The 25259-nt window shown below is 34.5% G+C and overlaps 1 protein-coding gene across 3 annotated transcripts; it reads right to left on the minus strand.

The window, feature by feature from the left end:
- Nucleotides 1-215: 215 nt before the first annotated feature.
- On the minus strand, nt 216-23857 carry LOC142606675 (uncharacterized). 3 transcript variants are annotated; one of them, XR_012839149.1, is made up of 9 exons: nt 18793-23857; nt 15517-15996; nt 12927-13487; nt 8776-9054; nt 3657-4367; nt 2557-3292; nt 1125-1232; nt 517-689; nt 216-430 (listed from the first exon to the last, which is right to left on the minus strand). XR_012839149.1 is itself a non-coding variant. In XM_075778012.1 (8 exons), exons 1-7 carry the CDS (start codon nt 21727-21729, stop codon nt 1135-1137), a joined length of 5802 nt encoding a protein of 1933 aa, XP_075634127.1. In that variant the 5' UTR covers nt 21730-23857; the 3' UTR covers nt 216-430; nt 1125-1134. The 3 variants fall into 3 exon arrangements, 2 of the variants coding, with proteins under 2 accessions (XP_075634127.1, XP_075634128.1); XM_075778012.1 differs by lacking the exon at nt 517-689; XM_075778013.1 differs by lacking the exons at nt 216-430; nt 517-689; nt 1125-1232 and having other exon boundaries at nt 3055-3292; nt 3657-3702; nt 3791-4367.
- Between the last annotated feature and the right edge of the window lie 1402 nt (nt 23858-25259).

Genomic DNA, 25259 nt, shown 5'->3' on the forward strand with positions numbered 1-25259 from the left:
TTCTGATGGTTGAATAAGAGATCTGGGGTTCAATCTCCGCCTACACCAAAAAAACTGATTGGTTTCTTGGTTTGATGATAAAGAGCTATCATTAGAAGCGGACGCCATAGGTTGTGAAACTTTCTCAAAAAAAAAAAAAAAACCATTCAAAAAATCACAATGGTCATCTAAACCATTTGTGTCATTGATGGTCCCTCCAAAAAAACCATTGTATGGAACAAATTCCTGTGTTACTTATATCAATTCTTCTCAAAAAATTGGGGGAAAAAATACTTGTTTTAGTATCCTTAATTCTCCAACATCCTACAGACAATTTTTGACTCCTTATTTCAAATAGGGGAAGACCATATATATCTGTATGTTTTTTTAATTCAATACATTACGCAACATCGTTGGTAGCCTTTTGGTTTCCATGCTGTGAGAATTGTGCCTGCATGTTAACATATAATCAATCACAGATCAATCAGAGAGAGAGAGAGAGAGAGAGAAAGAGAGATTTTGCTTCCATCCAACTACCTGTTTCAAGTTTAACATGCCAGTTAACTTCTTCTTCTTCCTTTTCTTTTCTTTTTCTTTTTTTTTTTGGGAAAATTAACATACCACTTACCTTCATGTTAAATTTCACGACGAAACAAATAAGAAAAAAAAGAAAGAAATAATTATGAGCGAAGCACATACTATTCCAATTCCTGCATAAAAACAAACATGTGGAGTACTTAGCCCTCAATACAATATATAAGGGGTCAAAATAAGCTTAAACTATTACCCTTATGGGTTTAGAAGGTAAAGATAGTTGGAGTAGATTACAAGATTATAAGTTTAAACTAGAGGCACTATAATGAAGCACAATTTTTTTGTACTTTAAAGAAGCGCTCAAATAAAAAAAGAAGGGGAGGGCTATTCAATAGGGATGTATTTGATTTTGGACTTGGGTTAGATCTAATGCATTTAGTGCATTGGACTTGTTGAGATATGAACACGTGCCCACTAAAAATACTTAAACTAACAACAAGGATTAGACAAAACTAGATAGAAGACTACTCATAAACATACAAATATAACTTATAAAATGCCAAAAGTGGTAGTGATGTCGATTATTGAAACAAATTCTAGAATGGTTATACCTTGCCATAATCAACTTTTAGCATAAAGAAGTGATTGATCAGGTTGGGCTTTGTTGGCGAAATAGTTTGGCCCACTTCCTGTCTTGCTGGAATTATTTCTATTTTTTCCTATTCAAATGAGAAAAACGATTTATTAGATAATACTAATATATATAAAGAGATTCAAGTGATAGTCTAGTGATAATAATACTCTTTAAAACACTAATTTTATTAATTAATTGGTACAATTGTAAATTATTTCTTGAATTCTACATCATCCCAATCATTGAAACATAAGAAATATTTTAAGTTATCCTAATCTGTAACCGAAAGAAGTTGAAAGGAACCTTTTCCCTAATTAATATTCTTAAAATGTCTAATTATCTGCCACTTGGTTATGCTTAGTTCTACAGAAATCACGAGCCCTAAAAATGAAAATGTTTTGTTTTATATCACGTATTACATTAAGTTGTTACAATGGACATAGAAAGGCAGGTGGGTGAGCAAGAAACTCTCTCTCAGCTAATAAGCATCATAACCATTCGTCTTCAGTTCAGTTCCAGACACATTATTATCCAATGTTTGCTAACCAATACTTTATTTATCAAAATAGTAATGTTGAAAAATTAATTTCCAAAATTAACTTTGAAAACATGGCAAAAGATGATTTCCATTTGGATATGTGATGTCTATTGTCTAGTACAAAGGTGGAAAGAGACGGTTCCTAGACAAATCAAGAAAGTTTGAATTGATCGAGTAGTACACATGCCAAAGAGTCATATTTGCTAACTAATACTTTAATATATATATATATATAATACTAATGTTGGAAAATTAATTGGCAAAATAGCCTTTGAAAATACGGAACTTATTGAAAATTTAAAACATGGAACTCGTCTTTTCAAAAGACAATTTCTTTTCTTTATAAAAAGAGACATACCAAAATTCCTACTTTGCCAAATGAAATGACTATCAAACATTGCTATTTTGTCAATTAATTTGTTTTTTTTGTAATAAAAAATTACTATTTTATTTAGCAAAAATATATGGCCCAAGCCAAAGATTAGTCGGCAGCTCTTAAAATGTAATACTAACAAGTATACAATTAAAAGCAAAGCATCATAATATGTATAAAATAAGAATAGTGCAAGCATCATAAGTATTTGCAAGTTGATTTTATGCATAGAATAACAAGTTGGTCAAAGTTGTAAAGAGATTGAAGAGATTGAGGTATATATAGTTGTGGGTCATGTTAACGGATGCTCTTAAGGCAATGGTTAACAATCTATTTCAAGAAAATTTTGACACCACTTTTATGAAAAATGGAAAAAATTGTCAAAACATTAATTTTTTTTTTTTCCATTTTTCATAAAAACTTTCTTTAAATGAATTGTTAACAATTGCCCTAAAGATACCCGTTAACATTTTCCTATAGTAATATACTAGTACATACCATTTTTTGTGTGCAGTTTTTCTATGGTGGCATTCAAGTCTCCCCACCAACACTTGCCGATAAATGTCACATTTATTGCTTTCAATTGTGGTGTCCTTTGAGATCCATCAGAAAATTTCTCCATTTTAGGAATTTTCTTCACCCTCACCATCTTCAGTGCAGGGAATTCAAAAGAACATTTCGGAGAGAAACATGTTAGACTAGAGAGGTGCTTAAGTATTAGGCATTTTAATTTAGAGAAGATGATGCTTTCCGTGGATTCCTCTTCATCTGAAATCACTACCTCCATATCCTCACATCCATATAATTTTAACACTTCAAGATGCTTAAGATTTCTTGCTGTTGAAGCTGAAAATAGTTGTCTCAATCCATTACAATGAATAACTTGTAGGGATCTCAAGTTTAGGAAGATAGTAATTCCAGCAGGTTCCACTGTCCACAAATTCTTCATTCGTGGTAGATAAGTAACCACCATCTCCTTTAGTTTAGGAAGCAATTCCCCAAAGACTTGCTCTTTTAGGTCAAATATGACTTCTAAACAATCACATTTTGTAACAGTGAGTTTTTGTAGCTCCTGTAATCTTATAAGCGAATTAGATGGAATGATACTCAACAATTTGTTGCAGGTGTCTACAATCAAGATTCTCAGTTCCCTGACTGGAAGCTTGTCATGCCAAATCTTTTCAAACTGATCCAGGTGTTCCAGATGCAATTCCTTGAATGGTTTGGAAGACCACTGTAAAAAATGTAATTAGTTTTTTTTTTTTTTTTTTAAATAAAAGTAAAAAATGTACAAAAGTTTGGATTGATATATGGATTCCCATGGATGACATGTGATGGAAAAGTCCATGAAAAGGCAAGCCAACAAGGTTAAGAAAAGAAGATCACATTCGAGGTGGACAAATGTTGAGTTCAAGTGTTTGTTACACCTTAGGAAATAATGATATAAATGTGAGACTCGTGCATGATTAAATTTTAAATTAAAGTGCTATAAATGGACATCTCCCTAGCCATACACAGCCAATTGAGTCTTAAGCAGGTTAATAGATGAACATTCAGATTACCCAAAGGAATATGACCTTATAAATTATCACACTTACCTTCTCAGTGAAGAGGGGTGATTTAATGTCCTGAAGCTCGTTGATCCTAGAAATTCCAATGGAGAATGTATTAATTTTTGGACAGTTCCTCATTTTCAATGTTACCAAGGATGGAAAGTTGAAACTGATATCACCTGAACTGAAAGTTTGGAGGCTTGTTAGATTTTCGAAAACGATGGAGTTCAAATGTGGAAAAAAGATCTTAGCAATTGTTTTCCCATCTTTTTGCTTCTCATGTAATGCTTCCATGTTTTTCTCCTGAGTGATTTGCTTTAAACTTTTATTTGTGGATGTTGAAAAGTGATTGCTCAAAAGTCCAGAATCCTTCACATTAACAACATGTGAATTCTGAGAGTTGAGGATATTTGCAAAGTCCCTGTTGAATATATGCTTTAACTTAGGGAGATTACTTAACACCAGTTTGCTAAGCTGTGTGAACTTAGAGGACACACGATGCAATCCCTCAATCTGTGAATCTTCAAGATGAAAAACTTCTTCCAACGAGTCACACCTCTGTATACTGAGTTTCTCTAAACTCTTTAATTCTGGTAAGGACTTGAATTGCATGAAATGTACCAGACTACAACAGTTATCAACCTTTAATTCCCTTAGTTCAGAGAAAGACTCTGCTGCAAGCAGGCCTGCATGCGATATCCCTTCAAATTTGTCTAGAGATATGAGGTGCAATTTCTGCATTTTTACAAATGAAACCTGCAGACAAGCTAGTGTGTTAACAACAGTGAAGAACTCAACAATATTATTTTAGAAAAGAAGGAAATAATAATAATAAAAAATAGAAAATAGAAGTACATCTTGGTGACAGAGCAACTTAAGCTTATTTCCATAAATTGGTCAAGATAGAGCCATCAATACCATCAAGTGTATATTTTCAGAATTAGGAGTAAAGCTTGCAGATTTTGATGAGAATTAAAATAACTTTTATTGAAATTTATTTGTATCTAAATTGTTATATGTTTTCCATGTCTTGTGATATAGACTGTGATGCAAGAGGCTCAAAGAGAAAATTATTTTAATTTAGTTTTATTTTATTTTGCAAGTCAATTGTATTTTTATTGGCCATATATATATATTGTAGGGGGCTAAATCAGCGGCCCAGCCCAAGTTAGATGGGTGGGTACTATATCGTGCCCCAATACAATTAATTTATAGAGGTACATTATCAATGCCAACTTTTTCCAGCCTAACTAGTTATATTAGATGATTCAAAGAATATGCAATCAAGGAGAGGGAAAAATAGTGGAAAAAGACAGAGATATTGGTTTAAATTCTTCCTCAGTTTGGTCTGAGGAGCCTTAACTCATGTGATATTACCTTATCAGTTACAAAGTTCTTGATTACACTTTATATTTTTCGCTCTCCCCCCCCCCCCCCCTCTTTTTGGAGGAGTTCTTTTCCCTTATATGGTTACCCAAGTTGCATCTCAGTCCTCCACTTGGACAGCCACTAATCTTCACTTGGATGCTTGTCCTGTCAGGGCCTTGCTAGAGGTGGTAAAATGTACTGCAAGCCGTGAGGGCACTATTCAGGGGTCATTCTGCCATTAATGCAGCCAGCTCTATTGGTGTAGTGCATTGAATGTGGAGGTGATGGGTACTTTACCTAGAAACTTTCCCCTTTCTTTACTTGTATGTCTCTCTCTCCCTCCTCGGTTCCCGGCATTTGTGGACTTGATGGTCATTCTCTGGTCCCGCAAAGAGTACTTGTCCCTTGGGTTCCTCGGGCGCATCGCTCTCCTCTATTTCTCAAACAATATTATCCAAATTAATTCGGACCTGTCCTAGCATATAGTTGGGACGTATTGCCCCTTGGGCCGATTCTATTCTATGGTTCTCCCTCTTCTGCTCCTCATCCCCAACAATAGCCCCCTGTTACTTCACTCCCTGCCACCTGGGGGAGTGGGGCTTTGGTAGGAGTTGGGGGAATTGGCATGTTTTAGACGTGTATCCACGTAGGGATGTCTTTTCAACTGCCCCAAACACGCTCTTGACATTTCAGTATCCTCAATGCTGCAGTAAATGCTGTTGATGGCTCCGTGTTTCTCACGTTCTACAGTAAGATGATGATCCTACGGCTCTCACTATTCAGGACAAATGGGCAAGAAAAATATCGCTCCTTTTTCACCTCTATATAAAGGAGTGGGGAGATAATTCTTCCAGCTTTTAGAAAAAATTACCTCTCCCTTAGAAAGTTTGCCCGAGGAGCCCAGCTTCTTGCACTTGTGAGTTGTCTCAAGTTTTTACTTTGGGATAGAATTCCCTTCTGTTGTTTTTTTCTTTTTCTTTTTTTTTCTTTTTTTTTCTTTTTTTTTCTTAGGATGGGTATATTTGCTAGCCTAGTAGATACCCCCAAGAGGAAAGAAGCCTTTAAGGCCAAATACAATATCTGGGTTGAGATAGAACACTGCCACTTAGGGGAATGGTACAGCAAGAGGCCAACAGGGGCTGTGGTTATCCCTATGATTGCCTATATAGAAGGCGAGATGAAGATCCCCATAGGCAGGGTAGTTAGGGATTTCCTAATCCTCTATAAGCTTTGCCCCACCTAGTACTTCCTAAAGCTCTTTCGGATACTAGGTAGTGTAGATAGTTTAAACGAAAAGATGAGTGTTAACCTATCTCATTAGTTGTCAAAATAGTAAGGAAACGGGTTATTACCTTAAGACTAGCGTTCACACAGTTAGGCTAATCTCCTGTTTTCCTGAGACCAACAAAGGCATGGATGAGAATTTCCATATTGTTTTGGGAGATTAGCATGATGGACTACACTGTCCTACGAAGGATGGGAAACTAGGTGTGGTGATTGTAGGCCCAAGAAGTCAGCTACCCCTTAGCTAATAGAGAACCCCCTTCCCTTATTTTTGACTTCCTTTTTTTTTTCTTTTTTTTTCACAAGCTTATATGCAAAACTCCTAATTTTTCCTTCTTAAACTTCATGCAGATAAACACTTCACTGCTAGGAACTGCAATTTGGTGAATTTTGAGGACCTTAACAAGATCTTGAAGTCCAAGATCTTCCTCCACAAGGACAGTCAGCTTCGAGCCGCCCACATAATCCTTGCTTAAACTCCCATATCTACTCGTTTTCAATCCCCGAAGCACGTGATCAAGGTCAAAGATCCTCGGTTAGTAAGGATAGACGTAGCTATTAAAGGGTTTTCACTGGTCGTCCACCTAAAGGGACTCAAGTGGTTAAGCTCACTACCCAGAAGGTTGACGAGCTCATCCAAGCCGAGGAGGAGCCTATACCCTCTGAGGAAGAACAAGAGGAGATAACACGAGAGCCCTCATTTGTTGACCTTGAAAAGGATTTCGAAGTTTTCAATCGTTAGATTTGATCGAGCATTCTAAGGCCAACTCTAGACCTCGGGCCATAGCACAAGTCAGTACCAACCAAGGGAGCACGGACATACCAGAAGGCATGGTCATCTAAAAGAAGACTCCCAACCTGCTAGCCTTGTTGGAATCCCACGCCAAGGGTGCCACACCTAAAGTCTAGGTAGATCCGAGGCCTCCCACCCCTATTCCAGCTCAATCCTCTCCTACTGAGCCCGGGAGAAGAAGAGGAAGAGAGACAAAAGGCCAAGCAAAGAGATTTCAGAAGATGGGGAGATCCAATCCCATGCGGGGCAAGAGTCTTCCAAGGGATCCAAAACCACTAGGCCCAACAAAAGAAGGGTCCATGATCTAGTGCTAACTCTAGCCAACCCTAGGTGCCAACTCCTAATGGTTTTTTCTTAGCTTCGTGCTGACTCTAAGCAAACCTAGGTGATGACTCAAGGCCCAATCTTTATATTTCTTGTTGTTTAATTTTCCTATTGAATTGTTCTAGTTTTTCAAATTTGGTATCACCAGACCTTGATTTTGAAAAAGAAGTACAAGTGCCAACAAGTGTCGCTTCGATGTTCATGCAACAAGAACCTACTATAGAGCCTAAATGGCTAGAATCATCTATACTTGATGAAGATTGGGATCAAAAGGAGAGTAAAACATAATAAGCCAAGGGGCACATAATTTGAAAGATCAATTTATTGAATTTGCTATTAATCAACCCTCTAGGGTGCATGAAGATAACAAGCTTTGAAGTGAAGAAGTTTGATATTGTGGTTCATCTTTTGGATGTAAAAAGGCTCATCTCATTTGCAAAGTTGATTCTGCATATCGATTTTGTAATTCCAAATAAATTTAATAATGTGGAATGCAAGGTTTCATTGTTCTCCATGCTCGCCAGGGTGATTCTTGAATTGAAGCAAGTGTTTCATGCCAGAATTTTGATCCTTCAACACTTCAAAACTTGAGATTAATTTTTCTCCAAATCAGGTGAGGATGATGCAAGAGGCTCAAAGAGAAATTTATTTTAATTTACTTTTATTTTATTCTGAAAGTCAATTATACTTTTAATGGCCCATTTTATTTTATTCTAGGTCCTAGTAATTTATTAGGTTTTTAGAATTTTAATTTCTAGAAGCAAGATTATTATGTATAAGTCATTAGGTTTCCTATGACAATTAGAATTAGGGTTCAGTACTCTTATATAACCAACATATTGTACTCCTATCAAAGGAATATTATTTTGATGAATAAAAGTTTTGATTGAAATTGTCTCATGGTTTGGAGCTGACTCCAATGCTGACTCCTAGGTCCAATCTTTATGTTTCATGTTGTTTGATTTTTCTATTGAATTGTTTTGGCTCGTCAAATTTGGTATCACCAGACCTTGATCTTGACAAAGAAGTGCAAGCACCAACAAGTGTTGCTTCTTTGTTCATGCAACAAGAACCTACTATGAGCCTAAAAATAAAGAATCCTATATAGTTAATGAAGATCGGGCTCAAAAGGAGAGTAAAACTATAGAGGGTGCACATGATGTGAAATTTGAATTTGTTGAATTTGCTATAGATCAACTCTGTAGATGCATGAAAATAACAAGCTTGATGATGTGAAGAAGTTTGTTAATATAGTTCATCTTGTGGATCTAGAAAAGCTAGTCTCATTTGTAACGCTAATTCTACATAGAGCTTCTACCACTACCACTTTTATGGTAGGGGACAGGAAACTATTAGATTTGGCATATTTTGAAAAGACTGAGACAAGGTACATACCTTGGTAACACATACATCATAAGTGTCATCTCGAGTATCCCTGATTGCAGAAGTTGCGACTAAATGTCTCAAGCTGTGACACTTGTCTATCTTCAGCTCTTGTAGTTTTTGTGACAAAGGATGCAAGTTGGACAGAAAGACATTCAATTGTTCATCGCAACTTAATGCATGCAGAGAAATTAGTTCGCTGAAAGACTGATCATGAAATTTGTTGTTCAATATCTTCCTTAACTTATCTGGGCAATTTAAACGCATGTGCTCTACGACTGAAAGTGGACCCTGCAGAATTACACATGTTCTATAATTGGAACTGCAGATTCTGAAGAATCAAATATTACAACAAGAAGTCTCTTACTCTCTAGAAATATTTGTAAAAAGAAGTTCAATTCCAAAGAGGAATGAAAAGAGTTTCAGTTTTATTTTGTAATAGAGATATGAATGATACAAGCTAGTCTCTTTTCAATTCAATTATGGTGGTAATTCATATTTCTTCATAGAATTAGAATCAATAAGGCAAAATAATTAGCTCAAACTCTAACTCAAACCTCTCCCCCATAAGAAATGGTGGAGGGTAAAGTGGTGGGTTCAAAACCCATTGTATGGGTGTGTAAATTTGCCAATTACAAAATACTCAATGTACATCAGACAAGTCCAGTAACGTATAAATATGACATGGTGGGTGCCCATACATGAGATCTACTATAACAATGAATGCACTCACTTGTAATGTTGTGCCAGGTAATAAGTGCTCAGAACTTGGAGAGAAATGCATCTTTATTTGAAGGAAGTGCTCCAATCAATGGTGATTTTTGAAAGAATTCACGATGTTTAGTTATGCTTATTTGTAAACAAATCTCTGTGGGGTTACAAGCTAGTATTTTTTAAGAGGACTGTTACTGCTCGTCCCAAATTGAAATCCTGGTAGAATTACAACTGCTTGCCCATGATTGATATCACACACTGAAACTTAAAGTATATTCAACGTCTAGGAAGAAAAGGAATTACTTGATAAGGCCTGAGGCAAGTAGCTATAGCCTAGTGGAGAACTTATATGCCATGCCATAGACATTCCACTACATCATGGGTAGCTTTCTTCTATTAATTAAATTATTTCAGTGTTTGATCCTCTCGTAGTGAGAGATCTTGACCTGTATGAGGTTTTCTAGACAGATATAAGAAATGTTTCACAATATTATATTTAGGGAAATTTCAACAAAATATGGATTTTATATTTCTATAGGTTAGAAAAAAAATTCTGGCAATTGTCATTGAGATCACACACTTGAAGTATTAGAGAAAGTTTGATTATGTGGGATAAGTTCATCTGGAGGAGGGAAGGCCTATTGGTAGGGGCATATGACATAATGCCTCCATCAATTTTATATGTATGCTTAATGTTGAGAATGTCTTTGAATGTTTTTGTTAAAATAAAGAAAGGTAGGCTTAATCTATTACAAAAATAGTGAATTTAATCATTTAACTAATATTCTATTATTCCTCCTCAAGTGTAGGCCCAAACTCCTCCCCTCCATAAACCAGAACCAACATGTGGGATTTTTAATTATTTAAATGAGAGGTAGAGTGGAGATAGGCTTCAAAGTGTTTGAAGTCAAGACCACTTGCTTTGGTACCATTATAAATTACCACTTCTCCCAAGAACTTAAACTATTAGAAAATGATGAATTTAATCATTAAAATTTTTTCTAATGATTTAGATGATTCAAATTGAACATACAATGGAACATTTAAATTTTATGTTTATCTTGATTTGAACTGTAATTTTTATTTTCCTAAAAAGTTAATCCTCACCAAAGAGTGGCGATGGTTTCTTATCATGCTCTCTCCTAATACTTCTTATTATCTTCTTCCTTGCTCATGATTATTTCCTCCTCAATTTTATTTCTTTTTATCTTTCTTATTTTTCGTAATTCTTTTTTTTTTTATTCTTAAAAATTATAAAGTTATCTTCAGATTTAACTTATATGTTTTAATTTTCTACTCTATACTATAGCAATGTAAATCTCATAATTCGAGTGCGAATTGTATAATACTTAATGATGTAATTCTCATAACTATGTTTGCTCTATTGTATTTCTTATACGTACCACCCACTAGGTACATTATAAGATAAAACTGAATGTTAAATATGTAGTTGTTAAGGTTCTATACTGTGGATGTGTGTCACAAAAGTTGTATCATATTAATCTCCAATGTTTTTTTTCTATATCATGTTCTATTTATTTATTTATTTTTAACATGCTTGTGGTATTAGAGACAGCACAAATCTTTGTCAGCGCCCCTTTCTTGCCACAGTCAATCAACTTTTCAGTCATGAAATCCCATCTAATCCCAAAGTCTTACCATCTTTATCTATCCCCTGTTGTGTCCTCTCTGATTTGAAGAAATTTCCTCCGCAAAGAATAATCATTAAAATTTTAACAAACTTATAATAAGACATATAGTAGAAACATGTCATATGACCTGATGTTTATGGCATATGATATAATAAAATTACACTAATGTGGTGTTTGGTACGGAGTAATGTTTTAAGATTATTAGGAATGTTTAAAGATTCTCATGTTTGGTTGTAAATCACACTAGGGAATCATATGCCAAGAGAATCTGGATTCCCCCTTAACCGCCTTTCATTAGGAATATAGATTATCTTTAAAAACAAGTGGCTATCCAGATTCCCAAGCTTAAAGGAAATTGTATTTTTTATAAATAGAAAATTTTAACCCTTTATCCTTATCACTTAAGCAATTGATATAAAATATAAAACAAATCTTCAATATATTCTCTTTTGTCTTTATCTCTTCCCGCTAAAACAACATAAACAAGATAGATAACTCTTTTGATATATTCATTAACAAAGTTCTATTTAGGTTTCACATATGAAAAAAAAATTTTGAAGGGGACCCTCTATTGTTACCAGGTATTCACTTTTATTGTTGTGTGTGTTACTTAACAAATTATCAATGGATCTATTTTCATGAAAATTTGTTAATGTATCTATTCATATCTCAAGTCTTGGTTTTGTTTAGTTGCTAGAAATATAGATTTGGATTGGTGGCTTCATCTGGTTTTTTGTTTTTTATTTTTTGTTTTTAGATTAATAGCTTTGTTTCTACCATTTTAATATTTTGTATCATATCTGGTACTTTTGATGTTTGTTATATAATGATACAAAATGTGTAGATTTTTAATTTTTAACAACTCATCATATTTGTATGCACATTTTTGGATTTGTCATAATTTATAGTTTATATTTTTTTTTCATTATTTATTTAGAGGATTTAAAAAAAAAAAACACTTATATTGGATTTACATATCTAAAGATAGAACGGGAAAAATAAATAATTTAATTAAAATCCCTAGGATTAAACTAAACATTATAATCTCAAATTCCTAGGAATCTTATGAAATTCCCAATTAAACCAAACATAAGAATAGTTACATTTCTAAGCATTCAAATTGCAAGGCATCACATTCCCAGTAATCTAAATGTTAGAATAATGTGGATTCCTCCATACCAAATGCCACTTAAAGAGTTGTCAAATGTCAATTCCATAAGGTTCTTTATATTTGTTTAATTATTTTTCAAATCACTTGCAGGGGAGAGAGAGAGAGAGAAAATAGGACATTTCAAAGATCTTTAAGATGGACCAGAAAGATATACCTTTGGATTTCACGACTATTAAAGTGCTACCATCTAAGCTAATATTTCCACTATTTAAAATTTTAGTCTCAGCAGATTAGTATTGTTAATAAGAAATAAATTTTTTTTAAAATTTTTTATTATTTCTCTTATGTGCACTGCAAATTATTACAAAGAAACGAAAAATAATTTTTTCTTATTCTTTTCGGTGATAAGGTTTATTGAGGAATTTTGTTTCAAATTTGCTTGGGGCTGTTACTCAAGGTTTACAGTGGTCAAATTATATAACATATTTGATGATTTTGAGCCCAACTTTCCATAAATACTCTAACTATTAATGAAATTCTATTGAATTTTTTTCGTTTTGATTCATTAATTTGGCTTAAATTAATTCCCAAAACTAAGTTTCACAGAAATGCCAGAACTTCCTGCAGGAAGAAAGATGTAGATTTTTTTTTTGTATATATATATAACACACAAAATTGGTACTTACTTTTAACTTATAGAGGTCTTTGATGGCACTGTTAAGGTCACGTGCCCCAAGCCGTACATAGTCTCCTGCCTGCATGTACTTCAACATTGGTGTTTTTAGCTCTCCTCCAGAAAACTGACTCATTTGGGGACAATTCTCCACTCTTACTTCCTGCAAGGATGGACATCCAAATGCACAAGTTGAGGAGCAAAACCATTTCAGATTAGGCAAGTCTTCGAAATCTAGAGTCTTCAGTAGAGGGAAAGTGATCTCAATTTCCTTCTTCGTTTTCTTTTCTTTGGAGGCTGCTTCTACTGATTCTCCTACTGCAGCAATTTCCAGCATTGCTTTGCCTTCTTTGGTGGCTCCTTCTGCAGTAGTTTCCTCTGCCATTCTCTCTTTGGTGGCTACCTCTTCTAAGTTTCCTACCACAACAATTTCGTCCATCATTTTACATGAAGTTATCCTTAGCATTTGGAGATGCCGAAGACCTCTAGCTACGGACAAGGAGAATAGGCTTCTCAAATTGTCACATTTGTTAACTTGTAGAGAACTTAGATACTGAAAGCCAAGGAATGACACCTGTAATTCAATCAAATCAGTCTTCACAATCTTGACCACACACATATGAACAATTGTAAGTCATACCGTAACTAAGCCCAATAGATTCAAAAAATAGTTCCCTATACTATATAGGAAGAGAGATAAGTAATAAACTTTATTGAGACTAAACTAAAATCACCCAAAGTAAACAGGAAGTATACAAATGGGTATAATTACAATTGATTACAGTGACCTATCAAATCACAAATTGAACAAATAGAATACATCTCACAATTAACAACCACCAACAAAGTTTTTAAAAAAGAAAAGCTTTAAGGGGGGTGTTTAGTATTGTTTTTTAAACAACAATTTTCAGTGTTTAAACAATATTACATGTATTTCCACACACTTTTTCTCCCACACATATCTCTACAAAACAACAACAACGTTACTAGAAATCTCTTACCATATGGGCCCAAGATTCCGAAAATTCCTCTCAACATCCTCAAAACTTCAGGAATTACGCTCTCTCCAAATACATCATGTCAAACAGTAAAGAACCGCTTTCCAAATACCATCATATCAATGTCAATAAAATATTCCTTGCTAAGAAGTTAGTAAATCTACAACTGTCCTCGAAATTACCCAATACACCCCAAAGAACTTGAAAACCATAGACCACTATTTCGTAGCAATAGGACAATTAAGTAATTAAATGATCAACTATTTCCCCATTACCTTTATACATGTAATACCAATCCAAGACCCATATGCTCCTCTTAAGCACGTTGTCGATAGTCAAATTTTCCCCAAAGCTGCAGTCCAAGAGAAGAAAACAACTCTAGGTGGAGACGAGATTGAAGATAGACTATGCATAGCCCAAAGTGATTAAAGAATTATAACACTTTGGAGATAAAGGTGAGCCAAAATTAGAACCTAATAGAGTGATGCATACTCTTTTTCTTTTTTTCTTTTTTTCTTTCTTTCTTCTTTCTTCTTCTTCTTCTCTCTCTTTTCTTCTTTTTTTTTTTTTTTTTTTTCCATAATGTGAGGACCCTTTCTAAAGAAGAGCCCAAGGGACGCACTTCAAGCCAATAAAACCTACGGGCAACTAACCTCACCCACTAGAACTAGTTGCTAGATAATCCAAGGAAATTCACCCCTGGCAAATGCTCATCCTAGGACACTAGAGTGCAGATGAACCATGACAACAAGAAGCCAAGGTAGAAGAAAATCTATAGCCGCACCTTAGAAGGTCAGCCGGACAACAGAAAAAGATAGTGAAAAAGATCCATTAACATATAAGGAATAATCAAAAAATGATGGGTGGGAAAAAGCAAATATGAATGATGATGAAAGCAGAGTAAAGAGAGAGTCATTGCTTGCTGAGAGGAAGTATTGATGTCAGCACCTCCCCTCTCCTATGTTGGCAAAAGAAGGAAAAAATAAATAAATAAATATATATATATATATATATAGATAGATAGATAGATACACACACACAATAATCACCTTGAAGGAAGTAGGCTATTGAAATCCAAATAGAATTCTAGCTGGGTACTCAAATTCAATTTGAACTCTAATGTAGATTAATTCACCTTGAAGTATTATGGTTAGCTACTCTTGGGTTTAAGTCCTAAATTAAGCCCACTCATACTATAAACAGGTTGTGAAGGGCATTCATTTAGTGTGGCCTACAATGTGAGTCTAGATGTGTGTACAATGAAGTATAGATTGGCCTGAGTATGGTGCGTGAGAGTTAGGAAACTCTAGTAAAAGGCAACTATTAGCCTATCTTTCTGTACCTAACGTTCATTGTAATAAATAAAGGTTTTGCATTCTAATTTCATACCCTTATCTTGCACCTTGCTCCCAACAAATAACATGCATCTTTATTATATACCTAAAAATAATAGGATATAATACGATGTAATCATGTAAAAATTAGGGAAAAACAAAAAATAAAAATAATAATAATAATAATCAACTTGGATTCTAGAGGACCAGAAAGCTGATAGAACAGGGAACTAACAGAAGAAACCAGGAGGAGAGAGATTGACTGACTAACCTTTTCATTAAAGAGTGGTCGTCCGGCAGTTGAGTTCATTTGTCCAGGTTCTTTGTCCACTCTCATGTCATAGACAAATGTCTTCAATTCATGGCAATAATCTATTTGCAAGGAGTTCAAAGCTGGAAGTTCAACTAAATTTCCTGAGCTGAATCTCACAAGCTTTGGGAGACTTTCTAGACTTATATATTCTAGTTTGGGGAACATCTTTTCCATCCTTCTCTCTTTGCTGTCTAATTCTTCTGTTAGTAGGACCTCTTCCACACTCAGACATCCTTTTACATACAGCACTTGGAGCTGCAGTAGGCTTCTCGCCATGGAGGAGGATAATAGATATTTCAAATTGCCACAATCATACAAAACCATCTTTCTCAAGTTTTGAAAGCAAGAAGATGCCCTTGGAAGAAGTTGGTCATGCCATATCTTTTCCACATCATTAATTGAGTTAAGTTCCAAGGTCTGCAAATTGGGAAATGAAACCTACAACCACAATTATTTTCCATGAATATCATATTATCCTGTCATTTGAAGAAAACAATTTTACTACTTTGGAGCATGGTTGTGGGAAAAATTGCAGGCACATTTCATTCTAGATGAACTGATGCCTTAACAAAAAGTGCATAATTTGCAAACACGATCTTTTGAATTTTCAATTAGTATTATTATTTTTTAAGGCCAGCCTGATTTTAGAAATTACAGCAGCCCACAATTAGACTTTTTATACTCCATCCCTATACTAAACTCAAATGGGCTTCTATTCCAAACCTGTGATAATTTATAGTTACTGTCTCAAAATCTTTCCCAAAGTCATTTGTTATTTTAATGGTTATAAATTTATAATAATAATTAAAATTTTGAATTCATCATTTCCTAACTGCTTAATCTTTTGAGACAATTGGTAATTTATCATAGTATCAAGAGCAAATGATCTTGAGTTCGAACCATGTCTCCACTCTACCTCCCAAGTTAAAAATCTCATATGTTGAGCCCCATTAACAAGAGGGAATTTAAACCCACACATGAGGGGGGGTGTTGGAATAATGGTTTATTGATTAAATTCATTATTTCCTATTAGCTTGACCTTTTAGGGCAATCTCTGATATCATAAATATTATACCAAAAGATAAAATTAATGATTGATAGATATAAAACATTGAAGCAATAAATAAAATAAAGCAATCAAGAAAGGAGATAAAGTACTTGTTTAGTTTTCTCTAGTAATAAGAGAGAGACAGGGACCAGTGGTAGCTAAAGGTTACAATAAAGTTACAGTTTTGTAGATAAGTTAATGCCAAAGTATGTTATTACCTAACATATATAATCAGCTCGAATTGGGATACTCAGGGCCTACAATTTAAATCCAGCTCATACATTTTATTAAGTTTAAAAAAAAAAATTTGATAAATAATCAAGTTAAAAAAATTTAAACATAAATGCATCCAAGGCCCACTTTACTTAAACCATCTGCAAACTATCTTATTAGAACATAGTAGAGTCGAAAAGCATCCAGTTGCAATCCCTACTGTTTCTTCTCCTTTAGGACCATGTCTGGTAAAAACTGATAAGTGAGCCTCAGAAGTAGTTTGCTGTGTGGGTTGGGACAGCAGTACGTCCTCGGTATAACTCAATAATATTAGTTCTGATTGACATATCACTAATGAGGATTTTGATCTTCTAGAGTTTTTAGGATTAGTCCTTCATAGAATTCTTAAAATCTTAACCACCCATTTTAAATGAGTAGTTAAAATTTTAAAAAATTATCAATAATTTAAATAGGTGTCAAAATGGTGTTAGTTGATATTTGTTTAAATGCTAATGACTGGATAAAACCAAAACTTTCTTTAAAAATGATTATTATAATTTCAAGAGCATTGTGATAAGTTTACCATAAGAACTCACCATACTGAGTAGACTTGCTTAATTTTTTTTTGATAAGAAATAAAGATGTATATTCAAGAACACTACCTCATGCAGAAAGTCATAAGGCAGAGTTAAAAAAATACAGACAAAGAAGATAAAAAAACAGAAAGAAAAGATATTAATTACGAAGGAGTGAGCTAAGGAACATAGGTAGAGAATCACTAGAGGTGAGTCCCCAAGCCCTAGACTAGTAAAAAAGGGAGTCACTGAAAGAAGCCAATAGCTGGTCGTCGGAACTTTCCATTTCCTCAAACGTCCTCCAATTTCATTCCCTCCAAAGATACCACGTTAAGCATAGCGGAGCTAAATTCCAAATGTTAGGCTTGCTTAATCCTAACCCCTCTCACTCTCTCTCTCTCACTCACACACACACGCAAAACAATAACCATCCACATTGATTAGACTTGCTTCATCCTAATCCATGGCTCTCTTTCTCTCTTTGTCACGCCCAAAGCAAAAAAATTATATAAAAAAAAAAAAAAAAAAAAACCTTCATTTTTAGCTTCCCTTTGTATCTGCATATAGCAATGATCTGTATCTATATGGTAATATCAAAAGTAAACACATCAGATGCAATGTGACACTCTTTTGGGATTTTTATTTATTTTTTATTGTTATTATCACTAAAATTTAATGAAGTTTCATCATTGACACAATTAATAGTTGAGAATCAAATTGAACTTTACCAAACTGTCAATTGCATCCTTGACACAATTAAAAGTTGAAGGACTGAATTGACACAATTAGTAGTTAGGGGGCTGAATTAGTAATTTGGTGAATACATTTGGATTACTTAACATAACTGCTTTTCTTTTGTTTGTGTTAGTCTTATTTTTATTTTTCATTTTTGTTTCTAAAATACTTTTCTTTCTCCTTAAATAATTAAAAAGGTCTTTCTATGGTCTATTTTATCCAATTCCTTCTTGTGTATTATATCTCCATTAACCGTTTGAACTTTGAAAGTTCAAAATCATTTCTTATACTTTGTGTTCTATCATGAATACATTTGCATTAATTAACTTTTACCTAACTTTAATTGGTCAGTGAACTCTCTTGTAATGCTACACTACTTGAATAATTTATTAACATGATTGTTAAATTACTTCACCTTAATATTCTTATAAAAAATATCAAATCACAAGTCAATCAAATGTATTTATTATTCAAGGAATAAAATATTGCTTTTAGTACACCTTAAAATTAACTTTAAAAAAAATATACACTTAGCAATTATTCAAGCAATTGTTATTAGATCAACCAAAAATACTGACATTTTTTAAGATCATAATAGAATGCACCAACAAGTGTAAACCAACAAGGCCCTAGCAAATCTTAAAACATGGATTTTTAACGTACCTTTTGATTGAAAAGTGGCTCTATATTGGTTGGCATTGCACTTGAAGATGTGGAAGGCCTTGTTTTTCCTTGAGAATAGAAGCTCCTGAGCTTTGGTAGATCCTTTAATGTCAAGGAACACAATTGTTGTAATTTAATTATATCCTTCATTCCATCATTATCTTCTGTATAATCTTCACTTCTCTCCACCACTATTGCACCCATGATGCTGCATTTGCTTATCACCATTTCTTGTAGTTGCAAAAGGCCTCTAGCCACAAATGGCCGGAAGACAAATTTCAATTTATTACAGCAGTGCACATTTAAGACCCTCATATTACGGAAAGACCCCGCTGGAAGTTGGCCATAGCATATTTCTTCCAAATTGATCAGATTATCGAGATAAAGTGACACCAAGATAGGAAAGGCAACAGATGAAACTAACTGCATCACATCAATGATATATAGGATCTCAACATTATTTTGGACGTGAAGATGTTTCAACAGTGGAAAACCATCCCGATCTAATTCACAGACATCAGTTTTTATGCCCTTTAATTCATCTATATAAAGAGCTTCAACTTCCTTCAACAATATCTTAACCACATTCTTCAATTGAATATCAAGCTTTAGTTTCAATGTTCTTGAGGATTCATGCTCATCAAGCCAGCTCCACGCATCTCCTATACAGATTTTGTAATTGTTCAGCCGGGCAAATAGCAAATCGTCAGGCAAAACCTTGGTATTTGGAATATGTACGTGCAAAGTGGTTAGATGGGACAAATGATTCAGTTCAGCAAGGCAAACATTACTTGTTTCACCATTGATACCCTCAACATTCCATTGCTTAAAGCTGTTCATATACAACTCTTCTAATTGTAACAAGCTTGATAGGACACCTGCAGGAATCACCTGAAGTTCATGACAATCATTCAAATCCAATAGCTGTAGACGAGTCAATTGTTGAATTTCTCTTGGTAACTCTTTAACCTTTGAATTCAAAAGGCTGAGAATTTCTAAATTCTTTAGCTCGCCAATCATTGTCAAGTCTCCCAACACACACTGTTCCATTAGCAACGTTCGAAGGTTTGTTAGGAGATGAAGTGATGCAGGCAGTGATGAAAAATGCATTTCACTAACACTAAAAACTTTGAGTCCCCTCATCTCATCAAAAAAGGTGTCTGGCATCTTTTCAGACTGATTTTTGATAGACATATAAGATAGCCTCCGTTGTGGGTGTCCCAACCATTCAGGAAGTTCACGGGTATGCCTACTAGGTAGGGAGATGGCAGTGCATATGTTTAGTGTATCTTTATTGAGCCATTTTGTCAAGGCAATGTCCTGATCCATGTTCAACACATTATGATCCTCAGAAGCAATTAATGTGGAAGCATAACGAACAACATTGTGCATGATAACATGCTCACCAGATTCACTGTCTAGCAATAGAGAAGAGTCTTTAAGTTTAGAGATAAATGAATATTCTTTACTTCTCGCTTCTTGAATTGTATTGGTAACCTGAAATATTCCCAAACCCATACCACGCTTCAGCAAATCTTGGTATGCAATTGAAGAATCCATGAGGCCACAAATCAAAAACAACTGCTGGATTTCCGGACTTTGTAATTGAATGTAACTGAACTTTATAGTTAAATGTGCGGCTGTCTGCAGTTTTGTGGTGTCTCTAGGGACAGATTTTCTTAGTTGCTCAGATGCTTTCTTCCATTCAACTGAACTCCTCTTTTTTAATGCCCTGCCAACTACTACAAGTGCAATAGGGAGACCCAGGCACACCCGTGCTATCTCAACTGCTGTGGATTGTAGATCAGAATCTTCTATAGGATCACCAATTTCTGCCGTCTTTTTAAGTAACTCCAAGGCTTCTATTTCTCGTAATGGTGAAACTTGGAGCAAGAAATTAGTTTTACTATGCATCTGATTGAATAAGACATCTGGACTTTTGGAAGTCAACAATATTTTGCATCCCTTATGAGTACCCTGAGAGGGAAGTCCTAAGTCCTCCACGTCAAGACTTTCGCAAAAATCATCCAAAATGATAAGGATCTTCTTCTCTTTCTTTACCCTGTTAAGAAGAAAATCTGCTTTTTTGTTGGCAGGCTCAGAGGAATCAAGTTTCAAACCTAACTTGTCTGCGATTTCTTCTTGAATTCTCCTCAGATCCTGTTTCTGCTTGACAGTCACCATAACCACTGCATCAAATAAATTGTCTTCCTCAGCTTGACGGACAACTTCTTTGACTAGAGTGGTCTTACCTACATCATCCCCCCCATAAAGCCCAATCATGTTGATGTTGCGATCTTCCAGTGCCTCCACTATTTTCTTTGAAAACAACATCTTTGATTCCAAGGCTTCTGTTTCTGGTAATGGTGAAACTTCAAGCAAGAAATTAGTTTTACCATCCATTTGATTGCATAAAACATCTGGACTTTTAGACGTCAACAATATTTTGCACCCCTTATGACTATCTCCAGAGGGAACTCCTAGGTCCTCCAAATCAAGGCTTTCGCAAAAGTCATCTAAAATGACAATGATTTTCTTCTCTTTCATTATCCTGTTACGTAGATCTTCTCTTATAGTGACATTTTCCTTATTATCAAATTTCAGACCCAACATGCCAGCAATTTCTCTTTGAATCATTGTCTTAATATCTGGATTCTGCTTGACAGTCACCATAACCACTGCATCAAATAAATTGTCTTCCTTAGCTAGACGGACAACTTCTTTGACTAGTGTGGTCTTACCTACACCATCCGGCCCATACACCCCAATCATGTTGATGCTAGGATTTGACAGTGCCTCCGCAATTTTCTTCAAAATGGACATTCTTGATTCCAAGGCCACAAAACCTCTAGTAGCTCCTGCAGTTCCAATCCCTTGTGGAGCCATACCAGAGGAAGCTGTATTGAATCTGCCTTCAGCATCAACAGCTTTTTCCATTTTCTTTTTTTCGGAAGTGCGGGGGAGGCTGCCACAGAAGTAGATGGAAATTGAAGGACAACAAGCAAACTGTACGACTATGCTAAATAGAAGAAATGTGCAGGGCCGACAACATCAAATTCTATTCTTTTCTTTTCTTTTGCTCTATTTCCCCATCACAAAAGCAGAACAAATTAAGCTAATTTAAAATTGCAACGGGCAGAAAGAATTTGTTAAAATAATAAATTAAACTGGTACATATCAGTTTTTGAAAATAAGAATTAAGTTTTTTAACTATAAAACATCATAAAACTAACATCAACATAAATTTTGACGATGAAAGCATGAATGCAATTATATTCAAGTTAATTTAGTCATTAAATTTTATTGCCTTCATTTCTCTTTTGTGCTTTTACATGTCAAAAGAAAAGAAGAAAAATCGACTTTTTATATCATTTTTATATATTAATCTTGATTTTTCTTTAATAAATAAAATTGATACCTTATTAAAATAAAATAATTAGTAATAAGTTAAACCATTGATTACAAATATATATATATTTTTTTTTTTTGAAATAGTTATAATATGCTACCAACTCCATAGGTCTAACGTTCCCCCCTCTACCCCAGACCCTTAAATACTTTGTGCACGAGGAGGTGTTAATTAAGCTACAGGACTCTTGACAATATAATTTCTTCTTAACCCAACAACAAACCTGCCAAATTACTACAGTTAAATATGGAAATACATATGTAATAAGTCAATTTTTAGGAATTTAATAAGTATATTGGGGAAAATCCATAAATCATTCACCAGAATTTTCTAGTCAATGTGTGGCTAGAAAGTTTTCCATACCACTCTACCTCTCCTCTTTTTCATCTTCTCCCCCACCCGATTCACTGAATACAAACACCTTCACTCTCCTCACTCTTCTCCTTTGGCTGACTCAGGCAAGGGTTCTCTTCCCTTCACCATCCAACCATTCAGTGCCCACGTTATATCATTGTTGGCAACTTTCTACCTCAATGTCACAGAAAAAGTCAAATTTAACTCATCTCATGACCAAAATTTCTTGTTCAAATCAAGTGAGATTTAGTTTGATGACCTTATCCAAGTCCAGCGACCTTGCCTGGGTCATGCTTGAAGGAAGTTGATGCCATATAGTGGGAACCTCATCAGAAACTGCCCAACTTCACCAAAACTGACCAACCTTGAGTTGAAGTTATTTAGCACAACAACCAGCCCGGTATGTTCTAAGACTTAGTCCTCCATGTTGTTATGATAGCTTTGCTTGTTATGATAGCATGCCCTAGTTAACCCTTGCCTACTTTCCACTACACCTGGGGTTTGAAGTTGTGCATTTCTAGTAGGGGACACCCTAACACTTGTCCGTATTGGATCCATTCATAATAGCGTGACTAAATTTTAAGTTGGCTATCAACCTACCATAACCCTCCTTTTCTCAGACTTAGGACCTGCTGTGAGTAAGTATACGACACTAAGCATAGACACAAGTAGAATTTCCACAAAATTATCAATAACCCCATTAAAATTTCCTATCACCGACCATAGGCCTACAACTACAAACTCATTGACAATTTCCTCACCCAGAATCCAAAACCGTGTATAGCTAACTGTGATCATGGGATTCTTGGGGGATCAAATAACAACAATACTGCAGAAAATTAATCATTTGGGTACAATAACACTAGTTCCAATTCAACACTTTCCCTCAAAAAAAAAAAGAGCCAAACTACCAGCTTCATCTACCTTCTGCATCCACACAATAACAGTAAAAAAAAAAAAAAAAAGCCAACCGCTTCTTAATCTTTCGAATTCTACCATTGACTGCCTCCATTTCTAGTGTCTACTATGAAAACAAAATCAAGAACATTGTCACAAATTAGAGCCCTCCTCAAGGCTTTCACAGGCACAAACGGAAGAAATGGTGGTGAGACGAAATAACAAGCAGAAGGTGTGCAATAATAATAGTGGTTAAGAGAGAGAGAGAGAGAGAGAGAGAGAGAGGTGAGAAAGAAAGAGTGACATCACGTGATGTCAACAAGAAGTAGACAAATAAACAAGCACATGGTGTGCACCTGCAATATAAATGGGAAGATAACAGAGAAAGAATTGAGACTTCACATCTTACTCTTAAATGTTTACTTACCGGATCCATCTCCTACAAATCTTAAACCGGTCTTGCCTTTTAAACCTTTTTTAAGACTTAGTCTAACTCTAATTTTCTTGTAACACTAGCAATGAACTACACAACTTGCTAACGGCAAAAAAAAAAACTGCATAACTTGCTAAATTGTCTACTTCTTTGTTTCTCGGTGGTCACATGATGGTTCTTTTTTTTTTTTTTTTTTTTTTTTTGGGTTAAGTAAAAAGCCAAAACACGATTTTGGCCTAGACATTTGGGGCCAAATTTTCCATATAACACTATTTTTGATACATATAATTTAGTAAACATGTTTTCAAAATTTATTAGCAAACTAGCATCTTAAATCTCTTAGACTCGAGTTCACCGTAAAAACTCGAGCCTAAGAGACTCGAGTTCCATGTTCTACCCACACTAACATGGAATTTTAATCCACGTGGAACTTCTAGCTTATGAGACTCAAGTTTTTTAGGGCTTGATTGGTAGAAGGATTTTTGTTCTTATTTTTAAAACAGTATAAAAACAATTTTAAAAAAATTAAACTTGGAACTAGTTTTCAAATAATAATATTTATATTTTACATGTTTGGCTCCCACTTTTAAGAACAATTTTCAAAATTCTAAAAACAAAAATAATTGTTTGGGAGACCATTTCTATTAGATTTAAAAAATATATATTTACAAAATGTAACGTATAGAATCTGTAAATTACTTTTTTCTTTTGTGGATAATGATAAGGGAATAGAGTTCATCATTTTTTTTAATGATAAGTTTCATATTTGAAGTGTAAGAATTTTTTTGTGATAAAGATAATCTCCTAAATTTAAGAAATAAAATGTTTTGGACATATATATGGGGTCTATTGTTTTCAATTTATTTACAACTATGTCATTAAAAATATTTTCTAGATCTGAAAACACCCTCTAAGCATGAAAACCTTGTTTTAAATCAAGAAAATAGGATACAATTTTTTGAAAGCTGTATTTAGAAAATATTAGCCAAACAATATATTTAAGTGTGGGACCCACCATTTTATGAATTGCAAAACAAAAAATTATATTTAAATACTCTTACCAAACAGCCTCTTACAGATTTCCTTTCGTTCCTCACCTTTAGTTCTTACCTACAACCAACTCTAGTAAAACTCACCTTCAATTCCAACAACCATCTCCATCAAAACCTTTCTCAGAAGTCCTCACAAACATCTCACCTACAAAACCAAACCCAACAAATTACACAAAGACAATCGGAACCTACAAAGACACCACCACCTCATTCCGATTTGATAAAAACCTTCCTCACAGGTCCTTACAAAAATCTCACCAACAAAACCAAACCCATCAAAATACACAAAGCCAATTGGAACCTACAAACATGCCACCACATC

The sequence above is a fragment of the Castanea sativa genome, chromosome 8, assembly GCF_040712315.1.
Source record: "Castanea sativa cultivar Marrone di Chiusa Pesio chromosome 8, ASM4071231v1".
Taxonomy (NCBI): domain Eukaryota; kingdom Viridiplantae; phylum Streptophyta; class Magnoliopsida; order Fagales; family Fagaceae; genus Castanea; species Castanea sativa.

Coding starts and splice junctions, on each gene's coding strand:
- LOC142606675 (XM_075778012.1), bottom strand. CDS start 21,729: ATGGAAAAAGCTGTTGATGCTGAAGGCAGATTCAATACAGCTTCCTCT. Junction 9,055..12,926: donor AAGACCTCTATAAGTTAAAA/GTAAGTACCAAT, acceptor GTAATTCTGCAG/GGTCCACTTTCAGTCGTAGA. Junction 1,233..2,556: donor AAAACTGCACACAAAAAATG/GTATGTACTAGT, acceptor TCATTTGAATAG/GAAAAAATAGAAATAATTCC.